The sequence below is a fragment of the Rhinopithecus bieti genome, unplaced genomic scaffold (assembly GCF_001698545.2).
Source record: "Rhinopithecus bieti isolate Rb0 unplaced genomic scaffold, ASM169854v2 scaffold_31765, whole genome shotgun sequence".
NCBI classification, from domain to species: Eukaryota; Metazoa; Chordata; class Mammalia; order Primates; family Cercopithecidae; genus Rhinopithecus; species Rhinopithecus bieti.
Genome location: NW_016813614.1, coordinates 287,345 through 308,796, shown reverse-complemented (window position 1 = coordinate 308,796; position 21,452 = coordinate 287,345). Strand labels below are relative to the sequence as shown.

General features: G+C 36.2%; 1 protein-coding gene across 2 annotated transcripts in view; it reads left to right on the top strand.

The window, feature by feature from the left end:
• The window catches only part of KCTD8 (potassium channel tetramerization domain containing 8), a 291,198-nt gene that overhangs the window by 78,796 nt on the left and 190,950 nt on the right, over window positions 1–21,452 (top strand). The window contains exon 2 of one of the 2 annotated variants that reach the window (XM_017848789.1): window positions 2,067–2,180. The exons of the other annotated variant lie outside the window; for it this stretch is intronic. Coding sequence (XP_017704278.1) covers window positions 2,067–2,131 — 65 coding nt within the window. The 3' untranslated portion in view covers window positions 2,132–2,180. The remainder of the gene's footprint in view (window positions 1–2,066; window positions 2,181–21,452) is intronic. 2 annotated transcript variants of the gene reach the window in all.

Here is a 21,452-nt window from a genome sequence, read left to right as displayed (position 1 = left end):
TAGTTTTTATTTTTTTGAGATGGAGTTTCACTCTTTTGCCCAGGCTGGCATGCAATGGCACAATCTCAACTCACTGCAACCTCCGCCTCCCGAGTTCAAACGATTCTTCTGTCTCAGCCTTCTGGGTAGCTGGAATTACAGGCGCCCACCACCATGCCCAGGTAATTTTATGTATTTTTAGTAGAGATGTGTTTTTACCATGTTGGCCAAGATGGTCTTGAACTCTGGACCTCGGGTAAGCCGCCTGCCTGGGTCTCCCAAAGTACTGAGATTACAGGTGTGAGCTACCGCGCCTGGCCGTCTTGTTTGAGTTCTTACAGAAAAGCTCTCAGCTTTTCCCCATTCAGTATGATCTTAACTATGGGTTTGGCATATATGGCCTTTATTGTATTGATGTATGCTCCTTCTATACCTAATTTGTTGAGAGCTGTTTTCATAAAGGGTGTTATTTTTTTTCAAATGTATTTTCTCTATGTATTGAGATGATCATATGGTTGTTGTCCTTCATTCTGTTGATGCCATGTCTGTAGTGCAGTTCAAATCTGATGTTTATTGATTTTCTGTCCAGGTAATCTGTCCAATGTGGAGAGTGGAGAGTGGGGTGTTGTAGTTCCTAAATGTTATTATATTAGAGTCTATTCCTCCATGTAAAACTAATATTATTTGCTTTATGTATCTGAGTACTCCTGTTTGGGGTAGTGATATATTTGCAATTTATTATATTCTCTTGATGAATGTATCCCTTTATCATTATATAATGACTTTCTTTGTCTCTATTAGTCTATTCTTAAGTTGCTATAGAGAAATAAGTGGATCAGGGTAATTAAAAAAATAGTTTTAATTGGCTCGTGGTTCTGTAGACTGGACAAGCATGGTGCCAGTGTTTGCTCCTGGTGAGGGCCTCAGGAAGTTCCCAATCATGGTAGAAGGTGAAGGGAAAGCCAGTGCATCACATGGCGAGAACAGGAGCAAGAGAGAAGTGGGGAGGCACCACACACTTTTAAACAGCCAGATCTCTGAGTGAGAACTCAGCCATTGCCAAGGGGATGACATGAAGCCATTCATGAAGGATCTGCCTCTATGATCTAATCACCAGGCCCCACCTTCAGCACTGGCAATCCCATTTCAACATGACATTTGGAGGGGACAAACAACCAAACAATATAATTGTCTCTTTTATACTTTTGACTTAAAGTCTACTTAATTTGATTTAAGTATAGCTACTCCTGCTTAATTTTGGTTCCTGTTTGCATGGAATATCTTTTTTCATCCTTTCACTTTCAATCTATGTGTATCTTTATTGCTAAGTATTTTATTATTTTTGATGCTATTTTAAGTGGAATTGTTTTCTCACTTTCCTTTCTGATTATTTATTTGTGTGTAGAGATACTACTGATTTTTGTGTGTTAATTTTACAGTTTTGCTGAGTTCATATATTAGTTCTAGAGGTTTTGTAAATTGGAGATAAGCATTCATTTTTAAAAGTAGGCAAATATTTTAGATGTAACTTAGAGTGAAAATCTTCCATGGAATTTATATATAGAAGTATACATTAGTATATGAGTTAAATACTAGCATGAGCAATAATTGTGAATGCTCCTAATTTTATTAACAGAAATATTAACAATTTCCACATAAATAAATTTGAAAATATATTGAAATCTAATGGGGCTATTAAGAGTGAGTGTATTAATTAGATATCTGAGGTAGACATTATATTCTTTTTGAATCCACAAATGTTTATGACATTTTAATTTTAATAAATGGTAGAATAATAGATTACATGACTTCATAATTCTAATTAAAAAAATTAAACAAAGGAAGGTTTCACTTTGGGAGTCTTCACATTTGGTAGACAAGAGTGAAAAATAATGTGAACTTTGCACTTCAACATTTTGTAAGAGGAAAACCCCCCAAATTCTAAAAAGATACATGATGAATCATCTTCAATGTAGACATAAAAACATATAAAACATATGAGGAAAATAACATGATAGAGCAAATTGACGTACACCCTAAATATTTTCTTTATTCACTGCAAAGTGAACCTGTATTTATGATTGCAGATGTGAAATTTGGTGACCACAGAAGCATCGCCTTTATTCACTGCAAAGTGAACCTGTATTTATGATTGCAGATGTGAAATTTGGTGACCACAGAAGCATCGTGGAAACTCTGTAGTAAGAAATTATCATTTATGTACTATAATGTCAAACTTTTAAAATTTGACTGTCAACATTTTAAATAATAAAATTATATTAATATGAAATTAATAATTAAAATTATTTGATAACATCTCAGATTTTGTCTTATGACCTTGCAGTTTATTATATATAATTAAAATACCGACTTTGGGCTTAACCTTGGCCAATATTGATTTTAACATGCACTCATTCTCCATTTGGTCAAGGTATTCAATAGATTTACTTCTGTATTTTGTGGTTGGTTGTGTTTGAATAGGCTGTATAAGTGACCTGAGAGTAGAATCTGGAGTAGCTTAATTTGATAACGTTGTTAGGAACCATTAGAAAAAGGAGGGTCTTATAAGGAAGGATGGTGTATATGAAGTGTCACATCATAGAACAGTAAAAGAAGAGGTAAATTTTATTTCTCTGCAGTTTACCTAAGGCTAATCTTGAGGCTCACAATTACTGGTAAGTTGTATATTTAAGTGTGACACTTTAGGGAAAAAACAGATCTATATCTATGGCTATGTCAGTATGTATATCTGTATAAGCTAGATAATGTGTATCTTTATAAGAAAATGCTAAATTCAGTGTTGATATACAAGATAAATATAAAATATGATAATATTTTTTATTTACTTAAAAAAGAACACCTCACTATATTAGGGAAATTACAAAGTGAACCAATAAAAGTTTTAGGCTTTGAGTGTGATTTTAAAATATAAGTCAGATCTGTGTAATTACTAGATTACCATGGTGTATGTGGTGGTCACGCAATAGGATAGATTCAGATACAAATTTTAATGTAAAAATTAATGTAATTTTGCTTGGCAACAATACTTAAATCCATTACTTAGTTTAATATGGTGTTTCAATCAAATTATAAAGCTGATATCGTTTGCAGTGTGCCATCTAATGGAAGTTATTTTACAGTAAGCTGTAAGTAACATGGAAAGTTTGTGAAGTGCCATCTTGTCTCCCTTTCATACATATGTGCATGTGTGCTTAACCACACACACACACACACACACACACACACACACACACACACACCTGCAATGGTTTTAGTTTCCATGGACTAATCCCACGATTTGTATAAAATTTCCAAATTAAATAAAAAGAGCTTCCTTGGCCAAGATCAAGTATATACAGTGGTAATCTTCTGTATGCAAAATCCTAATAATAGATCGCTGTAGTCTATCACTTGGTGCACTCTAATTCCAAGGTGTGTTCGCTTCACAAGGTTAGGGACAGTTCTGCACAATTTCATTTTATTTAGTCATTTTTCATTTACATTGCATGCTCAAAGTGTAACTAACTTTTACATTCATATAAAGTATTGATTTACTTGTGAATAAAAACAATTGCCCCTGAATAGATTTAATAATAACCCCCCAAAGATGTCCATGATCTAATCCAGGAAACCTGATAGTATGTTACTTTATATGGCAAAAGGAACTTTGCAAATGGTTCAAGTTAAGGATCTTGAGATGGAGGTATTATCCTGGATTATCTGTGTGGGTCCAATGTAATCACAGCAGATCCTTGTAAGAAACAAGAAGTTCAGAGTCAGAGAGAGATTAGAAGATGCTCTGCAGCTGGCTTTGAAGATGAAAGATGGGGTCATGAGCTAAGGAATATAAGTGGCCTCTGGAACTTAGCAAAGAAGAGGAAACAGATTCTCCTGTAGAGCCTTTGGAAGAAACTAGTCTTGTCAGCAGTTTGATTTTAGCCCACTAAGAGTAATTTTGGACTTCTGACCTCCAGAACTATGCAATAATACATTTTTGTTGTTTCAAGACACCAAGTTTATTGTAATTTATAACTGCAGAAAATTTGTGGTAACAGCAGCCTTAGGAAACCAATACAACCCCCAAATCTTTATGTGACTTGGGACTCATGTAATAGCTGTGCTCTAATATAACTCAGATGTGAAATAATGTTTCATTCTTTTATCAGTTGTAAGGAGAAATAGGCATAACTTGGGTTTTTATCTTTAATTATTGCTCTAGTCAGTAACATGCACCATATTTCAATAATATAATCATTCCATCATAATGTATCATCATAGGTGATACATTCATTTAACAAAGAGAATTCCCAGTTTACTAAGAGTTAACTTTACATACAGGTGATCTCATCATTTCACAGTCTATGGAGGAAAGCAAATATCTGTGCAGCAAAATTGCCTATGTATGGCAAACAGAATTATGAAAAGTGTTCCCTAGGAAAATAGAGAAAGGAATGATTGGCCGGGCGCGGTGGCTCAAGCCTGTAATCCCAGCACTTTGGGAGGCCGAGACGGGCGGATCACAAGGTCAGGAGATAGAGACCATCCTCGCTAATATGGTGAAACCCCGTCTCTACTAAAAAATACAAAAAACTAGCTGGACGAGGTGGCGGGCGCCTGTAGTCCCAGCTACTCAGGAGGCTGAGGCAGGAGAATGGCGTGAACCCGGGAGGCGGAGCTTGCAGTGAGCTGAGATCCGGCCACTGCACTCCAGCCTGGGCGACAGAGCAAGACTCCGTCTCAAAAAAAAAAAAAAAAGACTATGAGAAAGGAATGATTTTTTATCTAATGCTTGGGCTCAAGAAAAGCTTCACAAGAGCGGGGAAGGGAAAGAAGAAGACGTAATATAGTACAAGCAAGCTTACAGATCCTTAAGATAGCAAGTCCACACTGCTTCCGTCAAGGCCTGTGTAATCATGTGGTTTTCTTCAGTGAAACCATGTTACCTACAAGATAATAAACAGAAGACGTAAAGAGCAAATCCCTCTATGACTTTTCTCTTTTCTTTCTTTTGTAGTGGAATAGTGTTTAGACTCAAGCAAGAGGAACTTGTATCCTGGACACCATAAGCTGGACCCATTCTGGCCCTTCTTTAGTTCTGATTTTTCCCAAGCATAAGTTACATCTGGGACCAAGGACTGGTGACCACCCTGCAGCTGTGCCTTCTTTTAGGCTATGCTTGAGGCACTCAGGACCCCATAATTCTACCTGCCAAAAATGGCCTTGAGCCTGCTTCCTGAGCCTGTGCTGGCCTCCTCCATAGCTCTGCCCTTCCGTGAGTAGACTGTTTGCCAGTGTGCTTTCCCTTACACCTAAGGGATGGCCCAGAAATGGCACTTCTCAGGAAGTGTGAATGGAGCTTAGTTTTGCAGGCTGCAGTGTCCAATCATGTGTGAGAGAAAACCCTCACATTAAGAGAAGGAGCCAGGGGAGGAAGAGAAGTGGGGCTGGCCAGAGTATGGAACCTGTCTTTCCACACATTACCGAGCACTGCCATGAAGCCTTAAGGAATGTAAGAATTCTAAATTCTAGTGTTGCCTCCATGTTGTTAAGACTGTTTATTTGTAAATGGAGGAGGCTAGAGCATATTTTATTTAACAGTAGCTTCATTTGATTTATACCTTTTAAATACTTAAACATGTGGTGTGTGGGCCTCATTTATGTTTTTACTGAGTCCTGCAAATGTTGGAGACAAGTCTTTTCTCAAGGATTGTTTCTCTGTCTTTCTCAGTCATTCCATGTACTCAACCAACCCAGTGATTTACAGATTCTTCATCTTTCCCTGCCTCTTGCTGCTTCTGCATGTTACTTTCTTTGCCAGGAAGGCCCTTCTCTCCTTTTCAATTTAAGAACCTGACACACATTCTTCAAGACCCAAAACAAAAGTGATCTTTGACTTCCTCCAGTCAGAATTAAGTACTTCTCTGTTGGTGCTCCTTTTACTCCTTTGAGTCCTAGTACGGTTTTTATATCCCTGATTAGAATGTGAGGTCCTTGGTGAAAAGCATCACTTTTCATTCATTTCTGTATTCCCATTGCCTGGCACATAGCCAGCATTAGTACTGTGTGTTTCTCACATGTATTATTGGAGTGAGGTGAAAATCACATAGGTTTCTTCTTTGTCTTCATCCCAGTAGAAAACATCAACAGTAGATACTTGGGTCATTAAGGCCAAAGAAAATAAACTTTATAAATGTGAAGTCCCCACAGGTTCAAAGTGCATTTCTCTCTGGTGAAACTGTTGAGAGCATGATTTTGTCTTAAGGCTGAAGTAGGGGTGGCAGCCCTACATTCTTTTCACAAATCTAAGTACATTTACCGTTTGGCTGCATGGAACATTTTGCACCCCATGCAATCCTAAATGAGCCAACTAGAGAGCACCACAGAACATGAGAAGAGACAATTCCAGTCTTAACCTCAGGAATGAAGGTTGGGGGCCTGACTCTGGTGTGCTTCCTGTGGGGGTTAGGGAAAGAACATGCACGGTCCACAAAATCCTGGATTTTATTTTCTGGTACATCCATCATGCAGCGTGTGAGGGAGTTATGAGTGGTAAATCTGGGTCTTGTTTCAGAGAAACAATAATTGCAACCAGTGGCAGCAATTTCTGCAGTCTCAATCATTCCAACCACATAATCACTTCCCTTAGAGGTAGGGAGGAAAGGATATAGAAGAAAATTAATGAGTGAGGAGTAGAGAGACACAAAATACTTCCTCCAACCCTTGCTGAGTTGTGAAGGCAAAGGATGTTTTCTGGGGTGTGAGAAAGAGATTAAGTATAATCTCCGAGGGAATTAAGTATAATCCCCTAAAGTAAAGACAGGCAAACAATATGGTTTTGTTAAATAATCTATTGTTGTCATGACTGACAAACCTTGTGTGAGACTCACCCTCTGTTCTGCCTTCCCAGTAGACTCTCCACCTGGTTCTGCGCACCACGAAGCTAATTTTTGTAGATTATTTCAAAGTACTCCCTTACTTCTGGCTTTCAGTTGGATTTGGCAATAAAAGGTTTTCTCGTAGACTGCTGTAATCCAGGGGAGCTCAAGAGAACCTGGAATCTGAAGATACAGATCCTATAATTACTAGCCTTTGGCTACTGTGGAAGCCCAGAGGTCTTTGGCTCACCGAGTGAAAACCCAGGAACAGAGACATCTCACAGCAATCTCTAGATGCCTTCACATTGCACTTGTTTCCTGACTCATTGACTGTTGTTTTACTCCTATTCCTTCACCCGCCTATTTTCTTACCTATCTTTCTAATTTATCTTCCTTCATTTGTATGTACTTTCCTAGGCTACCTTGATTTCTATCTTGGTCGCTTTTGTGTAGAATTTCCTAGCACTTTATCCCTTGCCTCAGATACTTCCTGGAGTTCTGTCTTCCTTGTTTCTTACCTCTTGCTCCCAGCATACACCTTGTGTTCCTCAGCAGGCTGCCCCTGCTCATCTCTACTGGCCACATTGTCTGACTCTTTATTGTCTTATATCCTTTGCTTCATGGAAATAATTGACACAATGCTTAACTTTCCAATATTGAGGTCTCTTAATGTAAAACATAAACAATTCAGGTGAATGAATGTCATAATACTTTAAAAGTATAGGCATACCTTGTTTTACTGCACTTTATTTCACTTTGCAGGTATTTTTTAAAATAAATTGAAGTTTTGTGACAACTTTGTATCAAACAATCTATTAGCATCATTTTCCGACAGCATGCTCTCACTTCATGTCTCTGTGTCACATTTTGGCAATTCTCACAATATTTAAAACTTTTTCATTATTAGTATATCTGTTATGATGATCTGTGATCAGTTATCTTTGATGTTACTCCTGTAATTGTTTTTTTGGGAGGGCACAAACCACACCCATAGAAGATGGCAAACTTAATTGATTAATGTTATATGTGTTCTGACTGCTCCACCAATCAGCCTCCCCCCACATCTCTCTCCCTCACCTCAAGCCTCCCTACAGTGGCCTTTAAGTGTTCAAGTGAAATGAGTCACATGTCTCTCACTTTCAGCAAGAACTAGAAATGATTAAGATTAGTGAGGAAGGCATGTCAAAACCCAAGGCAGACCAAAAGCTATGTCTCTTGCACCAAACAGCCAAGTTGTGAATGAAAAGGTAAAGATCTTGAAGAAAATTCAAAGTGCTACACCAGTGAACACACATTGATAAGAACATGTAACAGCCTTATTAGTGATACGGAGAAAGCTTAAGTGGTCTGCATCGAAGATCGAACCAGCCACAACATTCTCTTCAGCCAGCATTCCTTTACTGTAGAGTAAGACACTAACTCTGATTCTGTGAAGGCCAAGAGAGAGGCAAGCAAACTGCAGAAGAAAAGGTGGGAGCTAGCAGTCTTTAGGTCTGCCCGCTGTTCTCTCCTCTGCATCTTGATTGTCCTTTCTATTCAACAAGCACATCTATATGCATTTTTGCATTAATCTTCACTTTAAATTGGGGTCTACCTATTAGGGTATAGTAAAAACCTGTGCAGTCATCTAAGAAAATTATAAGTAACCTAGTTTAAAGAATATTGGCCATTGCCTACATAATAAACTGATTTTGGAGATTGCCAAAATTGTGCCAAGAAGGTTGTAATCTTCCCTTACCTTGCTTATGTAGTTGCCTAAAATATTTTTTGTTCTAAAGAATACTATTCTAAAGAATAGTACTTGGAAAAAAACAAATTTACATGTTTTGAACTAAGCCGATCTTTTAATGTGATGAGTGAGATCTGAGATATTACACCACAATGTCTAATCCAAGGTTTCATACTATGTTGGAGTATTGACTGGACATCTGAAATGAGAATGAAAGAGGGAGAAAGAATAAGAGATCATTATCTTAATCTTTTTAGAAGGGCATGTGGCATGGGAAAGTAAAAGAAAGAGAGTCTGAGAAAAATACAAGAATAAGATGGGAAAAAACAATCTGGTAATGATATTTTTCATTTATTTGGGGAAGACATATTTACTGTCTGTTGAGTGCCAGGAATCATGTTAGTCCTGGAATACACTGATGATTAAAAAAATAATTAAAAACAACTAAGCTTGTATAATACTTCCTATGGGTCAAGATACAGAATAAATGCTTTAAAATATTAAATCATTTTATCTGCATAATGACACTATGAGGTAGGTATTCTTACAGTCTACATTTACAAAGAGGAAATGCGGGATAAACAAGTTAGGTACCAAGAATCATAGAGCGAGTGAGTGGCAGAGCTGGGATTTGATCCCAGGCAGCCCCACTCTGGAGCCCTTAGTCATCCCAATACTCTATTGACCATTTTTCTCTCTTTTTTTTTGAGACAGAGTCTCACTGACACCAGGCTGGAGTGCAGTGGTGTGATCTTGGCTCACTGCAACCTCTGCCTCCCGGGTTCAAGCGGTTCTCCTGCCTCAGCCTCCTGAGTAGCTGGGACTACAGGCATGTGCCACCATGCCTGGCTAATTTTGTATTTTTAGTAGAGACAGAGTTTCACCATGTTGGTCAGGCTGGTCTCGAGCTCCTGACCTCGTGATCCACCTGCCTCAGCCTCCTAAAGTGCCGGGAATACAGGCGTAAGCCACGGCGCCCAGCCTCTGTTGACCTTTTTTGAGGGTCTCAGTCTATAAGCATTGTAAATGTAATGTAAATGTAGTGAAAGAGATGGCAAATTTGTAAGAAAAAATATTAGCCACAGATGCATAATTCTATATTATTGAATAGAAAAGTGTCCATGTTTTATGTGAGCTGCTGAAACCTACCATATGAATTTCTAAAGCCATTGATACAGCTGGGATGTTAATTATAGTTGTGTTGCAATGAAAGATAATGTGGAATTATTTCTTTGCAGCAAGCGTGCAACTTGTAATCGTGTCCCAGGTTTTTAAAAGAATTAAAGTAATGTCTATGAAATATGGCCTGATTTGAAAAAGCATAAATTAAGACACAAATCTCTGGCTGGAAAGACATCTTATCAGCTTTAAGACCTTTCTTTTCTAAAAGAGTGAAATATTTTTTAAATGAGAAACTTTCTAGATTTTGAAGTAGGTTTGTAAGTAAACAGACTGAAGGGGGAAAAAAAAGTTTCTTTACATAGAAATAAGGAATTCTTCAGAAGACATCCTCTTTTTCTTCTTTAATTCTTTACCCCTTTGCTTCCACTCAGTTTAACTGTTCCTGAAATACAGACCTGCTCTTCTGTTACCTCCTCTTTAATAAAGCTGCCTTGATCCTTCCTGCCCTTAGGTTGATCCTGTAGCTTTTCACCATGCTTGTGCCTGTACCTTCAGTGTAGCTTTAGCATTACCAGTGCATCTGCCTAATTTACCACTAATTTTTGGTACATCTGTATGTTTTTTTCTGGAATGTGAGCCCGTTGAGAGTAAGGACTGTATTGCATTAGTCTGATAGAGTGAGTAACACACTGTTCACTGGTGCATCTACCTAATTTACCAATAATTTTTGGTACATCTGTTTGTTTTTTTCTGGAATGTCACCCCCTGGATAGTAAGAACTTTATTATATTAGTCTGATAGAGTGAGTGACACACTGTGCTTATTAAAATACTGAATAATTATAGCATGAAAATATTTTCTAGTAGGGAATAATGCTATTTCAATTAGAAAAAGCAGATGCATTGCTCCTCAGAAATATAAAGATGGTCACCAATTTATTTTTACCATTTCATAGACAATATTGTTTTATAGTAGAGGATCAGAAAAATGTAACCGTAAGCTTTATAAGTTATGCAGAGGAGAGATTGAGGGAATCAGGATAGAAAGAAAACAAGGCTGGATCACAAAATTTAAAAACTGGCCAGAACCTTAATAAAAAATAAGAAAGGGAAGAAAATATGTTCTTTTGGATACCTAACAAATGAGATATATTCATTTCATTTTATTATCATCATGACCTGAGTTGGGGATTCATCTGTTTTACAATGTAGATGCTGACGTGCAGCAGGGTTGTAACTCATAAAAATACTAACTAGAGAGAACCACTTTTAACAACCTGGAATTTATTTTCAAACCTATTTCTATGTGTATGTTTTAGGATTGAGATCATATAATATATATGTTTGCATTCTGCTTTTTTCATTTAATATTTAATTGGGAATAACCTCCAATGCTTTCAATATGCTTTGATAATATACTTTCAACAACTACCTATATTCCATTCATTTACCAATCCATTCATCCATCAGCCACTTATTGGACATTACTCTGTGCCAAGCAGTGTGCTCTACCTCAGGGATATAAAACCAATAGAAAAAGCCCCTGTTCTTATATAACTTGTTTCAAACATACAATTTTTGTGGTTGTAATGGCTAATTTTATTTGTCAACTTGACTGGACTAAGTGATACCCAGATAGTTGATAAAACAGTATTCCTGGAAGTACCTATTAGAATATAAGAGATGAGCATTTGAATAGGTTGAGCAGGTAAAGCAGATTACCCTCACCAAAGTAGGCAGGCATCATCCAATCAATTGACTGCATGATTACCACCAAAGGGGAAGAGAAAGGGCAAATTCACCTTCTCTGCTTGAACTGGAACATTCACCATCTCCTGTCCTCCAGCATTAGTGCTCCTGGTTCTTGGGCCATCAGACTTGACCTGGATTTACACCATTGACCTCCCTGGTTCTCAGGCGATCAGTCTGAATTTCACCACTGCCTTTCCTCACCTTTCAGCTTGCAGACAGCAAATTGTGGGGCTTCATGGCTTCCATATCATATGAGCCAATTCTTTGCAATAAATGTCTTTCTATATGTCAGTTTACAGTATCTTCTGTTGGTTCTATTTCTTTGGAGAACCCTGACTAATATAGGGGCCAGTACTGTTAGGCTAATTCACCATTCATTTCTACCTCCTTCTCCCTTGCCACTTCTAGGAATTGAGGCTGGAAAAGAAATACTTTTAGCACTTTTCTTTTAACTAGACTAAGCAATGTAACTTAATTATGGCCTATGGGATTTAAGTTGAAGTCTAGTACTGGATTTTTGGAAAGTTTTTGCTTAAAAAACCAGACTGATGTGAAGTTTGCAGGTGAAAGAGAACTCAACCATGATATCTAAGATGACAGAAACAGAATTGCAATGTCAGGAGAAGTTAGTTCTCATTCATCTCTATTTTCTTCAGCATTTGAATATGTAGCTATTTTTTAATTCAAAAATTGTGTCAAGAATTTATGTAAATTACAGTAAAATTCTAGCCAATAAGTATGATATTGTTTATTAGAAAAAAGCAAAACTGTAAGTGCTCAGAAAAGAAATGCCAGTGAAAGCAATTGTGTCCATCGATTACGGTAGTTTCTTATGCCTTTTTTAAATTTTTATTTTTTGAGACAGGCTGTCTCTCCGTTGCCCAGGCTTGTGGGTACAATGGTGCAATCTTGGCTCACTGCAACCACAACCCCCCTGGCTGACTCTCCCACCTCAGCCTCTCTGGTCACTGGGTCTACAAGCATGTGCCACCATGCCTGGCTAATTTTTGTAAAGGTAGGGTTTTGCCACGTAGCCCAGGCTGTTCATGAACTCCTGGGCTCAGGAGATCCACCCACCTTGGCCTCCCAAAGTGCTGTGATTACAGGCATGAGCCACCTTGCTCCACCAATCCCTTTTATTTTATAAGTGGTTATCAAATAAGTTTAGCAAAATTCAGAAGACCTGGCATGTTAAGTGCTCTGTAATTTGCAAACTCCTTCATATAAAATGTGTGAATCCTGCTGACAGGATGGAATGGGTTTTTTCTTTTGAACATACTCTTAGCTGGTTTTGAACAATGGAGTGTATATTGAAGTGGCAATTAACTCTTCTATGTAGAAGGCAGATATTTTTTTCTTTGGGAATTGTTTTCTAGAACCCTAAACATGACCTAATTAGAAGTACAAACCATGTTAAAGGAGTTTAAATAATCTCTGTCCAATCAATTACAGAAGACTGTGCCAAGTGAATTTCTCTCCTTCTTTAATCCATTCTCATTCCAGTGTAAAAGCTCTTTCATCCTAGTAAGTACTCTGACTTTTTCCCCTTAACCAGAAAGGAACCTTCTCATTCCACGTCTTCCTTATACCAGTGTGCATTCAGCTACTATGAATACTTGAGTGGAGTTGCTGGTGGCCAACCAGCTTACATGTAACTGCCAAAACAGGACAGAAATAACTGAGCAGTGGCTATCCTGATGACTCACTGAAGTCCATTCAAGTGTAAAATCAAGGCAGAAGCAGCTCACTGCAGATACTGAAATGTGCCAAAAGGTAAGATTTCTAGGAAGTGTATTTTCTTAATGATTATAGAAACTTTAATCCTTTCTCAAATGTCATCATTGCCCTTCATATTTAACTATAATCTGAATTGAGATTGCTTTCTCTGAGGCAAGTGATTTTGAAAATACTGTTGGACAAAGATGAATCAATAGGGCTTATTGTTTGTTGTCTCTGGGCTTACTTTTTTACTTATAGTTTACATAACAGCTTTTCTCCTCAAAAAACTTGTTCCAGTTCTGGGTGCCAAAATCCATATTTATCTTTCTGCTACTGACTAATTCCAACAGTCAGGGGATCTAAAGCATAGCTAATTTTATCCGTATTTGTAAGGGTTCTTCATACACTCAAATGTTGTCCTCCACGTAATCTCACCCCAAACTATTAGTGTCATTGAGTTTCAGTGGTAATTGGCTGAATTCCAGAATATGGCTTATGCAGAATTCGATTTTTTTTTTTCCTTTTTTTGAGAAGGAGTCTTCCTCAGTTGCCTGGGCTGGAGTACAGTGGTGCAGTCTGGACTCACTGCAACCTTTACCCTTTGAGTTTAAGCTGTTCTCCTGCCTCAGCCTCCCAAGTAGCTGGGACTACAGGCATGTGCCACCATGCCTGGCTAATTTTGTATTTTTAGTAGAGACAGGGTTTCACCATGTTGGCCATGCTGGTCTCAAAGTTCTGACCTCAGGTGATCTGCCCACCTCAGCCTCTCAAAGTGCTGAGATTACAGGTGTGAGCCAACATGGCCATCCCAATTTGCTTTTAAGACCAATATAAACCAGAAACTGAAGAAACTCTTTAAGAGGTTCTATATGTTGTCTGTGCAAATCTTGATTTTATCCTTAATCTCACTGGCAGGGCATGACTATTCATGTCAGAGGCCTTCAGCTTCTTGACATCTTGATAAAGCAACCAAAAGATTTTTTGAAGAAAAAATTTTTTTTTTTTTTTTTTACTCTGGATTCTTTTTTTTTTTTTTTGTCCTATCATCATTTAAGATAGCAACCTACAATAAAAGCTTTAAATATTATATCAAATCATGAATATCTTTGATGGGTGATGGTTTCTATAGTGTCACTTGCTATATTTTATACATTCAATAGCTGGAAAGATTTGAAAAGGCATCTGCCTCGATCATCAGACTGAAAGTCAGCAAAAGAAACACCATCGTCATTTTTTCTATAGCTGTCTTAGAGGTTTTCAACAATGACACATTTAGTTAATTGAATCAATAGTGGCATTAATTCTAATTTCAAGTGGGTTGGGGCCAACATAATGTTTAGTACTAAGAGGAAATACCTTTTACTCTGATTTTGCTGGTATTTGAAAATACTTCTGTATAAGGTCCATGATTGTATATACATAATTTCTTGTTGTAATGTAAAATGTAAACATCACAGCCTCCTGTGCTAAACTGGGTCCAATAATGGAGGATCTAAGAGTTCTGTTAGCTTCGAGATTGATTGATTGATTGGTTGGTTGATTGATTCATGTATTCATTAAATGAATAATTTGTTGAATTCCTTCTGTGTATCAGGCTGTGTCCTTGTAGTGCAATGGTAAGCAAAACTAGATATTCTCTTTGTACTACTGGAGTTTATTCTGAAGTAGGGGAGACAGATATTAATCAAATTTATCATAAATTGAAACCATAATAAGAGCAAAAACAAAAAAGAAGTAATACATGATGTTATGTGATTCCATAATGGGGGATTTCTACTAGTGAGGGAGGTCAAAAAGGGTTCTCCTGAGGACACTATGCCTGAGGTAAGATGTAGAGGGTAAGCAGAAGTTAACCAGGGGAAGGGAAAGAGGAAAAGGAAGAAGGAACAGACTGTGTGAAGAGCTTGTAGAAGGAGGGAGCCCAGCAAGTATGAGGGACTGAAGGAAGACTACTGTGACTGGATTGCAGCAAAGAATGTGGCTTACTGTGAGTTTGGAGAGGATGTCTATCAGCCACTCATGCAGGGTCTTAAAACATTTCATCTTTGCTGTAACAGCAATGAGAACTCATTAAAGTTTTCTAAGTAGGTGAAGAAATAATTGGAGGGAGGAGAGTGTACACCTGCCATATGGTTAAAGATTTCTAGGACTATACAAATAACAGAAGGGTAGTAAGTGGAAGACTGTGTTGCTTAATGAAGTTTCCAGAAATGGGTAATGATATTTGTAATTCCAAATCCTACTACAAGGAACTGTGGCTACAACATTGATGCTGCTGCTGCTGATGATGATAATTTGATGAAGTAGGGTAATCCACATGGCTATGTCTCTGTATTAGTTCATTCTCACACTGCTATAAATAAAAAACTCCCTGCGATTGGGTAACTTATGAAGAAAAGAGATTTAATTGACTCACGGTTCTGCAGGCTTAGTAGGAAGCATGGCTGGGAGGCCTCAGGACACTTACAATCATAGCAGAAGACGAAGAGGAAGCAAGCACATCTTCACATGGCAGCAGGAAATAGAGTGAAGGGAGAAGTGCCACACACTTTTAAAGCATCAGATCTTGTGAGAACTCACTCCTTATCACAAGACTAGCAAGAAGGAAATACACCCCCATGACCAAATCACCTCCCATCAGGTCCCTCCCCAACAATGGGAATCTCAATTTAACATGAGATTTGGGTGAAGACACAGAGCCAAACCATTTGAGTCTCCTTCATGGAGGTCCCCACATATAAGCCTCCATGTCTTGTTTGTTTGCCTGCTTGTTTTAATGATTTTTTTTTCTAGGTCTACAGTCTTAAAAAGTAAAGTATAAAAGTAAAAGCAAACTATCTTTGCACCCAAAAAAAACAGAGAAATACATACAAATGTATATATGCCAACAACCTATATATAATTGTATATAAATCATGTCATATTGTAATTTTACAACCTCCTTTACAAACTGGATTTGTAATCAAGGTGTTTTTTGTCAAAGAAATGTATAGCAGCTCCATTTTGATGATTGCATAGTAATCCACTGTAATGTGTGGCCATGATTTATTTAATAGTTTCCTCTTTGATGGACATGTGTGTTACTTCCAATTTTTCGAATTATACAAGACTTGAATGTATCTTCTTGTACTTAAATCTTTTTTGCCCATGACTGGTTATCTCCTGAGGATAAATTTCTAGATGAGATTGCTGGGTCATGTGGTTTACACATTTAAAATTTCAATACAGAATTATATGCCCTCCAAAAAGTTTGGAACAATTTAATCTTTATCAGTTCGGGTGATACTGTCCTCTATCCCACATTGTTGCCAAGAGTGGGTAGATTTATTTTGTTAAGATTATTATTTTTTGCCTTTATAAAAGGTTACAGGTGATACCTTTTGACTGTTCTCATTTACCTTGTTTTTTTACTCAATGTCATTGTTCTCAACATTTCCATGTTCCATTTGGTGCATTCATTTTTATAAATTCATCTAAAATAGCTAAAGAGTCTTAAAATATTTCAATGATTAATATAACATACCCTTTCTTTGTACACATTGAAATCATCCTTTTAATTCAAGTACAGTTTGATAATTTTGGTGGAACTAGACACGATTAACATTATAAAGACATTTTTTCCTTAATGTTCTTAAGCATAGTTCTGTTTTTCTCAGGAACTGTTTAGTTCATAATTTTTTAATCAAAAAGTATTAATAGACTTTATTTTTTAGAAAACGTATAGGTTTACAGAAACATTTTGCAGAAACAGGGAGTTCCCATATGCCCACCACTCTCCCTGCACAGTTTTCCCTGTTATATTTTGAATTAGTGTGGTACATTTGTTATAACTGATTAACCAATATTAAAACACTATTATTACCTATAGTCCATAGTTTATTATAGGGCTTACTCTTTGTATTATACATTCTACAGTTTTTGGAAAGTGTACAATGCCATGTATCTACCATTACAGTTTCATACAGAATAGTTTTATAGCTCTAAAAGTATCCTGTGCTCCTCTTGTTAATCTCTCCTTCCCTCACTCCCTGCCTTACCCTGGGGAGCTATTTACTTTTTTTTAACTGGCTTTATAGTTTTGCCTTTCCCAGAATGTCATATATTTGGAATCACATACATGTAGCCTTTTTATACTGGCTTCTTTCACTTAGCAATATGTATTTAAGTTCCCTCCATGTCATTTCTTGGCTTGATAGCTTCTTTCTTTTTATTGCTGAATAATTCCAAGCCACAGCTTATAGGTCTGTTTATCTATTAAAGGACATCTTGATTGCTCTCAAGTTTTGGTAATTATGACTATGATTGCTAGACATTTGTGTGCAGGTTTTTGTATGGACATAAGTTTTCAACTCATTTGGATAAAGTACAATTTATGGATCATATGATAAGACTATGTTTAGTTTTGCAAGAAACTGTCAGACTGTTTTCCAAAGGGCTGTACGATTTTGCATTTTCATCAAGAATGAGAGTTCCCATTGCGCCATTTTCTTACCCTCAGGTTTTGCCACTGTTTTGGATTTTAGCCATTCTGATAGGTGTGTAGTAGCAGCTCATTGTTTTAATTTGCAATTCCCTAATGACATATCACATTGAGCCACTTTTCATCTACTTATTTGCCATCTGTAATATTTGTGTGTATAGTATCTATTCAAATATTGTAACTGTTTTTAAAAATTAGGTTTTTTATTATTTTCCTACTGTTGTATTTTAAGAGTTCTTTGTATTTTGGATACAAGTCCTTTATCAGAATATGTGTTGCAAACACATTCCCCAGTGTATGACTTGCATTTTCATTCTCTTAACATTGTCTTTTGATGAACAGAAGTTTTTAATTTTAATGACTCTAACATCAAGTTTTTCTTTTATGGATAGTGCTTTTCATGTTATATCTAAAAAGTGACTGCCAAATCCAAGATCATATATTTTTTTCCTTTATTATCTTATAGGAATTTTATAGTTTTATGTTTTATATTTAGATCCATGATCCATTTTTAGTTGATTTTTTGGTTAAAGGTGTAAGATCTATGTTTAATTTTTCTTTTACATAAGAACATTTAATTTTTCAAGCACCACAAATGGTTTTTTGTCCACAGTTGGACAAAATTTGTTCTTCAACCAACTCCCATGTTATTGATACCAAGACATAAATGTGGTTATTGATTTAAGTGCAGATATGAATGTTTAGCTAGCTGAGGTAGCTAAACATTTCTACATGAAAGCAATAAAAGTGACTACTGTATGTATACTAGGAGTCTTTTATTTAGGATAGAGATCCCTGGCAGCAACACTTGCATGTTGCTTAATTTGAATAGAACCAGTATGTTGTTTTGAACATATAAAGGATTACTCACAAATTGGTGCAAAATTACAAATGTGCCTAGAGGAGAAATTCTGTCTTCTGACATCTCCCCTCTCTTTCTTGGTCCTTCTTACATCATCTCATTTTACTCAAGTCTGATCCTTGTCTTTGTTGGCTTGCAGTGAACTGCATTCACTGTTTGATGCTGGAGGCCAAGATGTCAGTTAGATGCCTAAGCTCCTCCTGATCCTTACCCTGAGAGAGAAGTTCTAGTCCCAGGATTACAATTTGTAGGGACACATCAAATATACATTTTTAAATGCCCTCTAATTTAACCTTAGAATAAATAACTTGGAAGCATTTCTCTTAGTTCTAAAGCTTTGATATGGCTTACAATGGAATAAAAAAGTCATAGGAGTTTCAGTTCCTTTTACTGATTTTCTTCTAATAATTCTGTGATTTGATGCCACAGTGACAGGGATCAAAAACGTACTTATAATTAATGATGCTTTCCGTTGATTTGAAAACAAAATTTATTTTTAATTCCTCCAGCTCCTTGGTTAAATTACCATCTTGCACACAACCTCCTTTCCAATATAAATGAATTGAAAATATCAATTTAAAAAATAATTTAAAGCCATATAACAACATATAACAACACGCTTATTTGGCCCTAATTTTACTAGCTAGCCTGTTTTAACCCACATTATAGAAAGAAAAAACATAAAGCAGATGGATTAAATATTATAAATATATCTTATAACATTTTGAGTATTTAAAAATTATATTTGGAATCACTGAGCTATTTCTTAGTATTTAAATATCTGCTATTAAATTTTTTTGGGTCCTAAATAAGTTAACTTTTTAATGAGATTTTGTTAAAAAAAATTACCTTTAACACAGAAGAAACTAGCCACTTGAAGTTATACTGGTATCCTCTTTATAATTCATAGAGAAGCTGAGTAGATTTTCTGTAGTATCATTTGAAATATTTATTTTCCATTATGTTCTTACCACAATTACCCCTGGTTTCTATTTCAACTCACCTGGACTATTTTTATAATCATTTCATGATGTCCTCACTTGAGTCATTTCCTTCACTGTTTTGCCCTACATTCTACAACACTATTTGATCTTCCACAAATGCTACCCTGCTCATATTATTATAGGAGCCATTCTGTATTGTTTTGTATAAATACTATGGATTTGGAACAAATACTGCTTACTATCTTTGTGATTTTTAGACACATGCTTCATTTTATAGTAAAGACACTAAAATACCCAAGTTGAAGTATTACCAGAAAACTCATAACAGTTGAGGTTGTGATTAAAATAAAATATTGCATATTCTCTTTATGCTTCTCATCTGCCTAAGAAATAAAGTTCTAAGTTCTTAACTTTGCACCTAAAATCAACCAAAATTTGATCTCAGACAACTTGTCAGCACTTACATTGACTCACCTACATGTGGCTGGCATTTTAGCCAAAGTCTGCTCAGAACTTTTCTATCCTGTCTTTGGCTTTTCTATTTCTGTACATTCACCTCTATTTATATTTCTGCTGCCTGGAATTTTTTATCTCCTCTCCCTTCATCATTTGTTGAAATGCTACCAATCCATTAAAGCCAACTAACAGCATATCCCCTGATTCTTGATTAAATGTGAACAGCCTAAAATGACCCTTTTTCTTTCTGAGATTTGTGGGGCTCTGAGATTTTTACTTTCTTATGACACTTAACAGTTATTGCTTTGGATAATAGTTACTTCTGGTTTTCTGACTATAAGGTACTCAATAGCAAGGCCAGTATTATACTTATGCATGTTTATGGCACTTAGAACTACATCAGACACAAAGAAAGCTTTCTACAACCACTTGGTGATTTAATGTATTATTTAGCTTTTAATATTCATTAATATCCTATTATTTCAAGATTGCCTTTCATAGAGATCAATCTTTTTCTCATTAAATCATTAAAATTGGCAGAATCTAGTATAATTGTGTTTTTCCTACAATGGCTCAAGGGGACCTACCGTACCATTTCAGCAATGCAGACTACATATCACCTTGAGTATTTAAAAATTATTATTGTTTAGAAAACTAGTTCAAATTGACTAACAGCAGAAATGTTTCCTACTTTTTAAGAGTTTGACAAATCTACTCCTGTTCAGGAAAGAAACTGAGGCATTACTACTAAGTATTTCATGTTTTAAAAGTATCTAGTTCATTTCTGACCCTTCCATCTCAACACCGAAGGCTTTATTGTATTATTGAGTGAGTGTTCTTTTGTAGAGAAGAATATGTTAAACAATGGCCCAAATAATGAATATTGTCTTATTATATACTATATGACTTAGAAAGACATTACTGTGTCTAGTATATTTTCCATACTTTAAGGCAATTTTTACCTAAACCAGTTCTGACAAGAAGACAGCTCTTCCAGTCTTAATTATTCCAAGGAAAACTGATTTTATAGTCTCCCGTGTAAATAATGATCTTTAAAATGAATGTGGTAAATGAACCTGAGAGCTATTTTAATGGCAGATGAAATATGTCAATGAAAAACTTGAAGTGAGTACGATCAAGGGAGAAAAAAAAAATCTTATCTTGCTTGAGATTAGGTGAACATAATGACATATATGAAGACTTTTAATGATGGCTCTCAGGGAAATTCTACTTTGAGATAGAAAATAAGAGATAATAATGGACTTTGGTGGAAGGGGAGAGGAAAAGAGCATTTGAGAAAACTGGAGAAGAAATATTGGGAATCAAATGTAAAAAAGCCATGAGGAAAGAAATATAAACATAAGTAAATGAAATAAGGCACAGAAGAGCCTTTGTAGATTGAATTTTCAATAGATATTTAATGCCTGTTAATCTGAAATTTAAAGAATTGTTGGCTGTGCATTGATTTGATATATTTTTTAAAATTAAAAGCCTTCAGATACTAAATTTTATGATCACCTTTTAGATAGCATCTC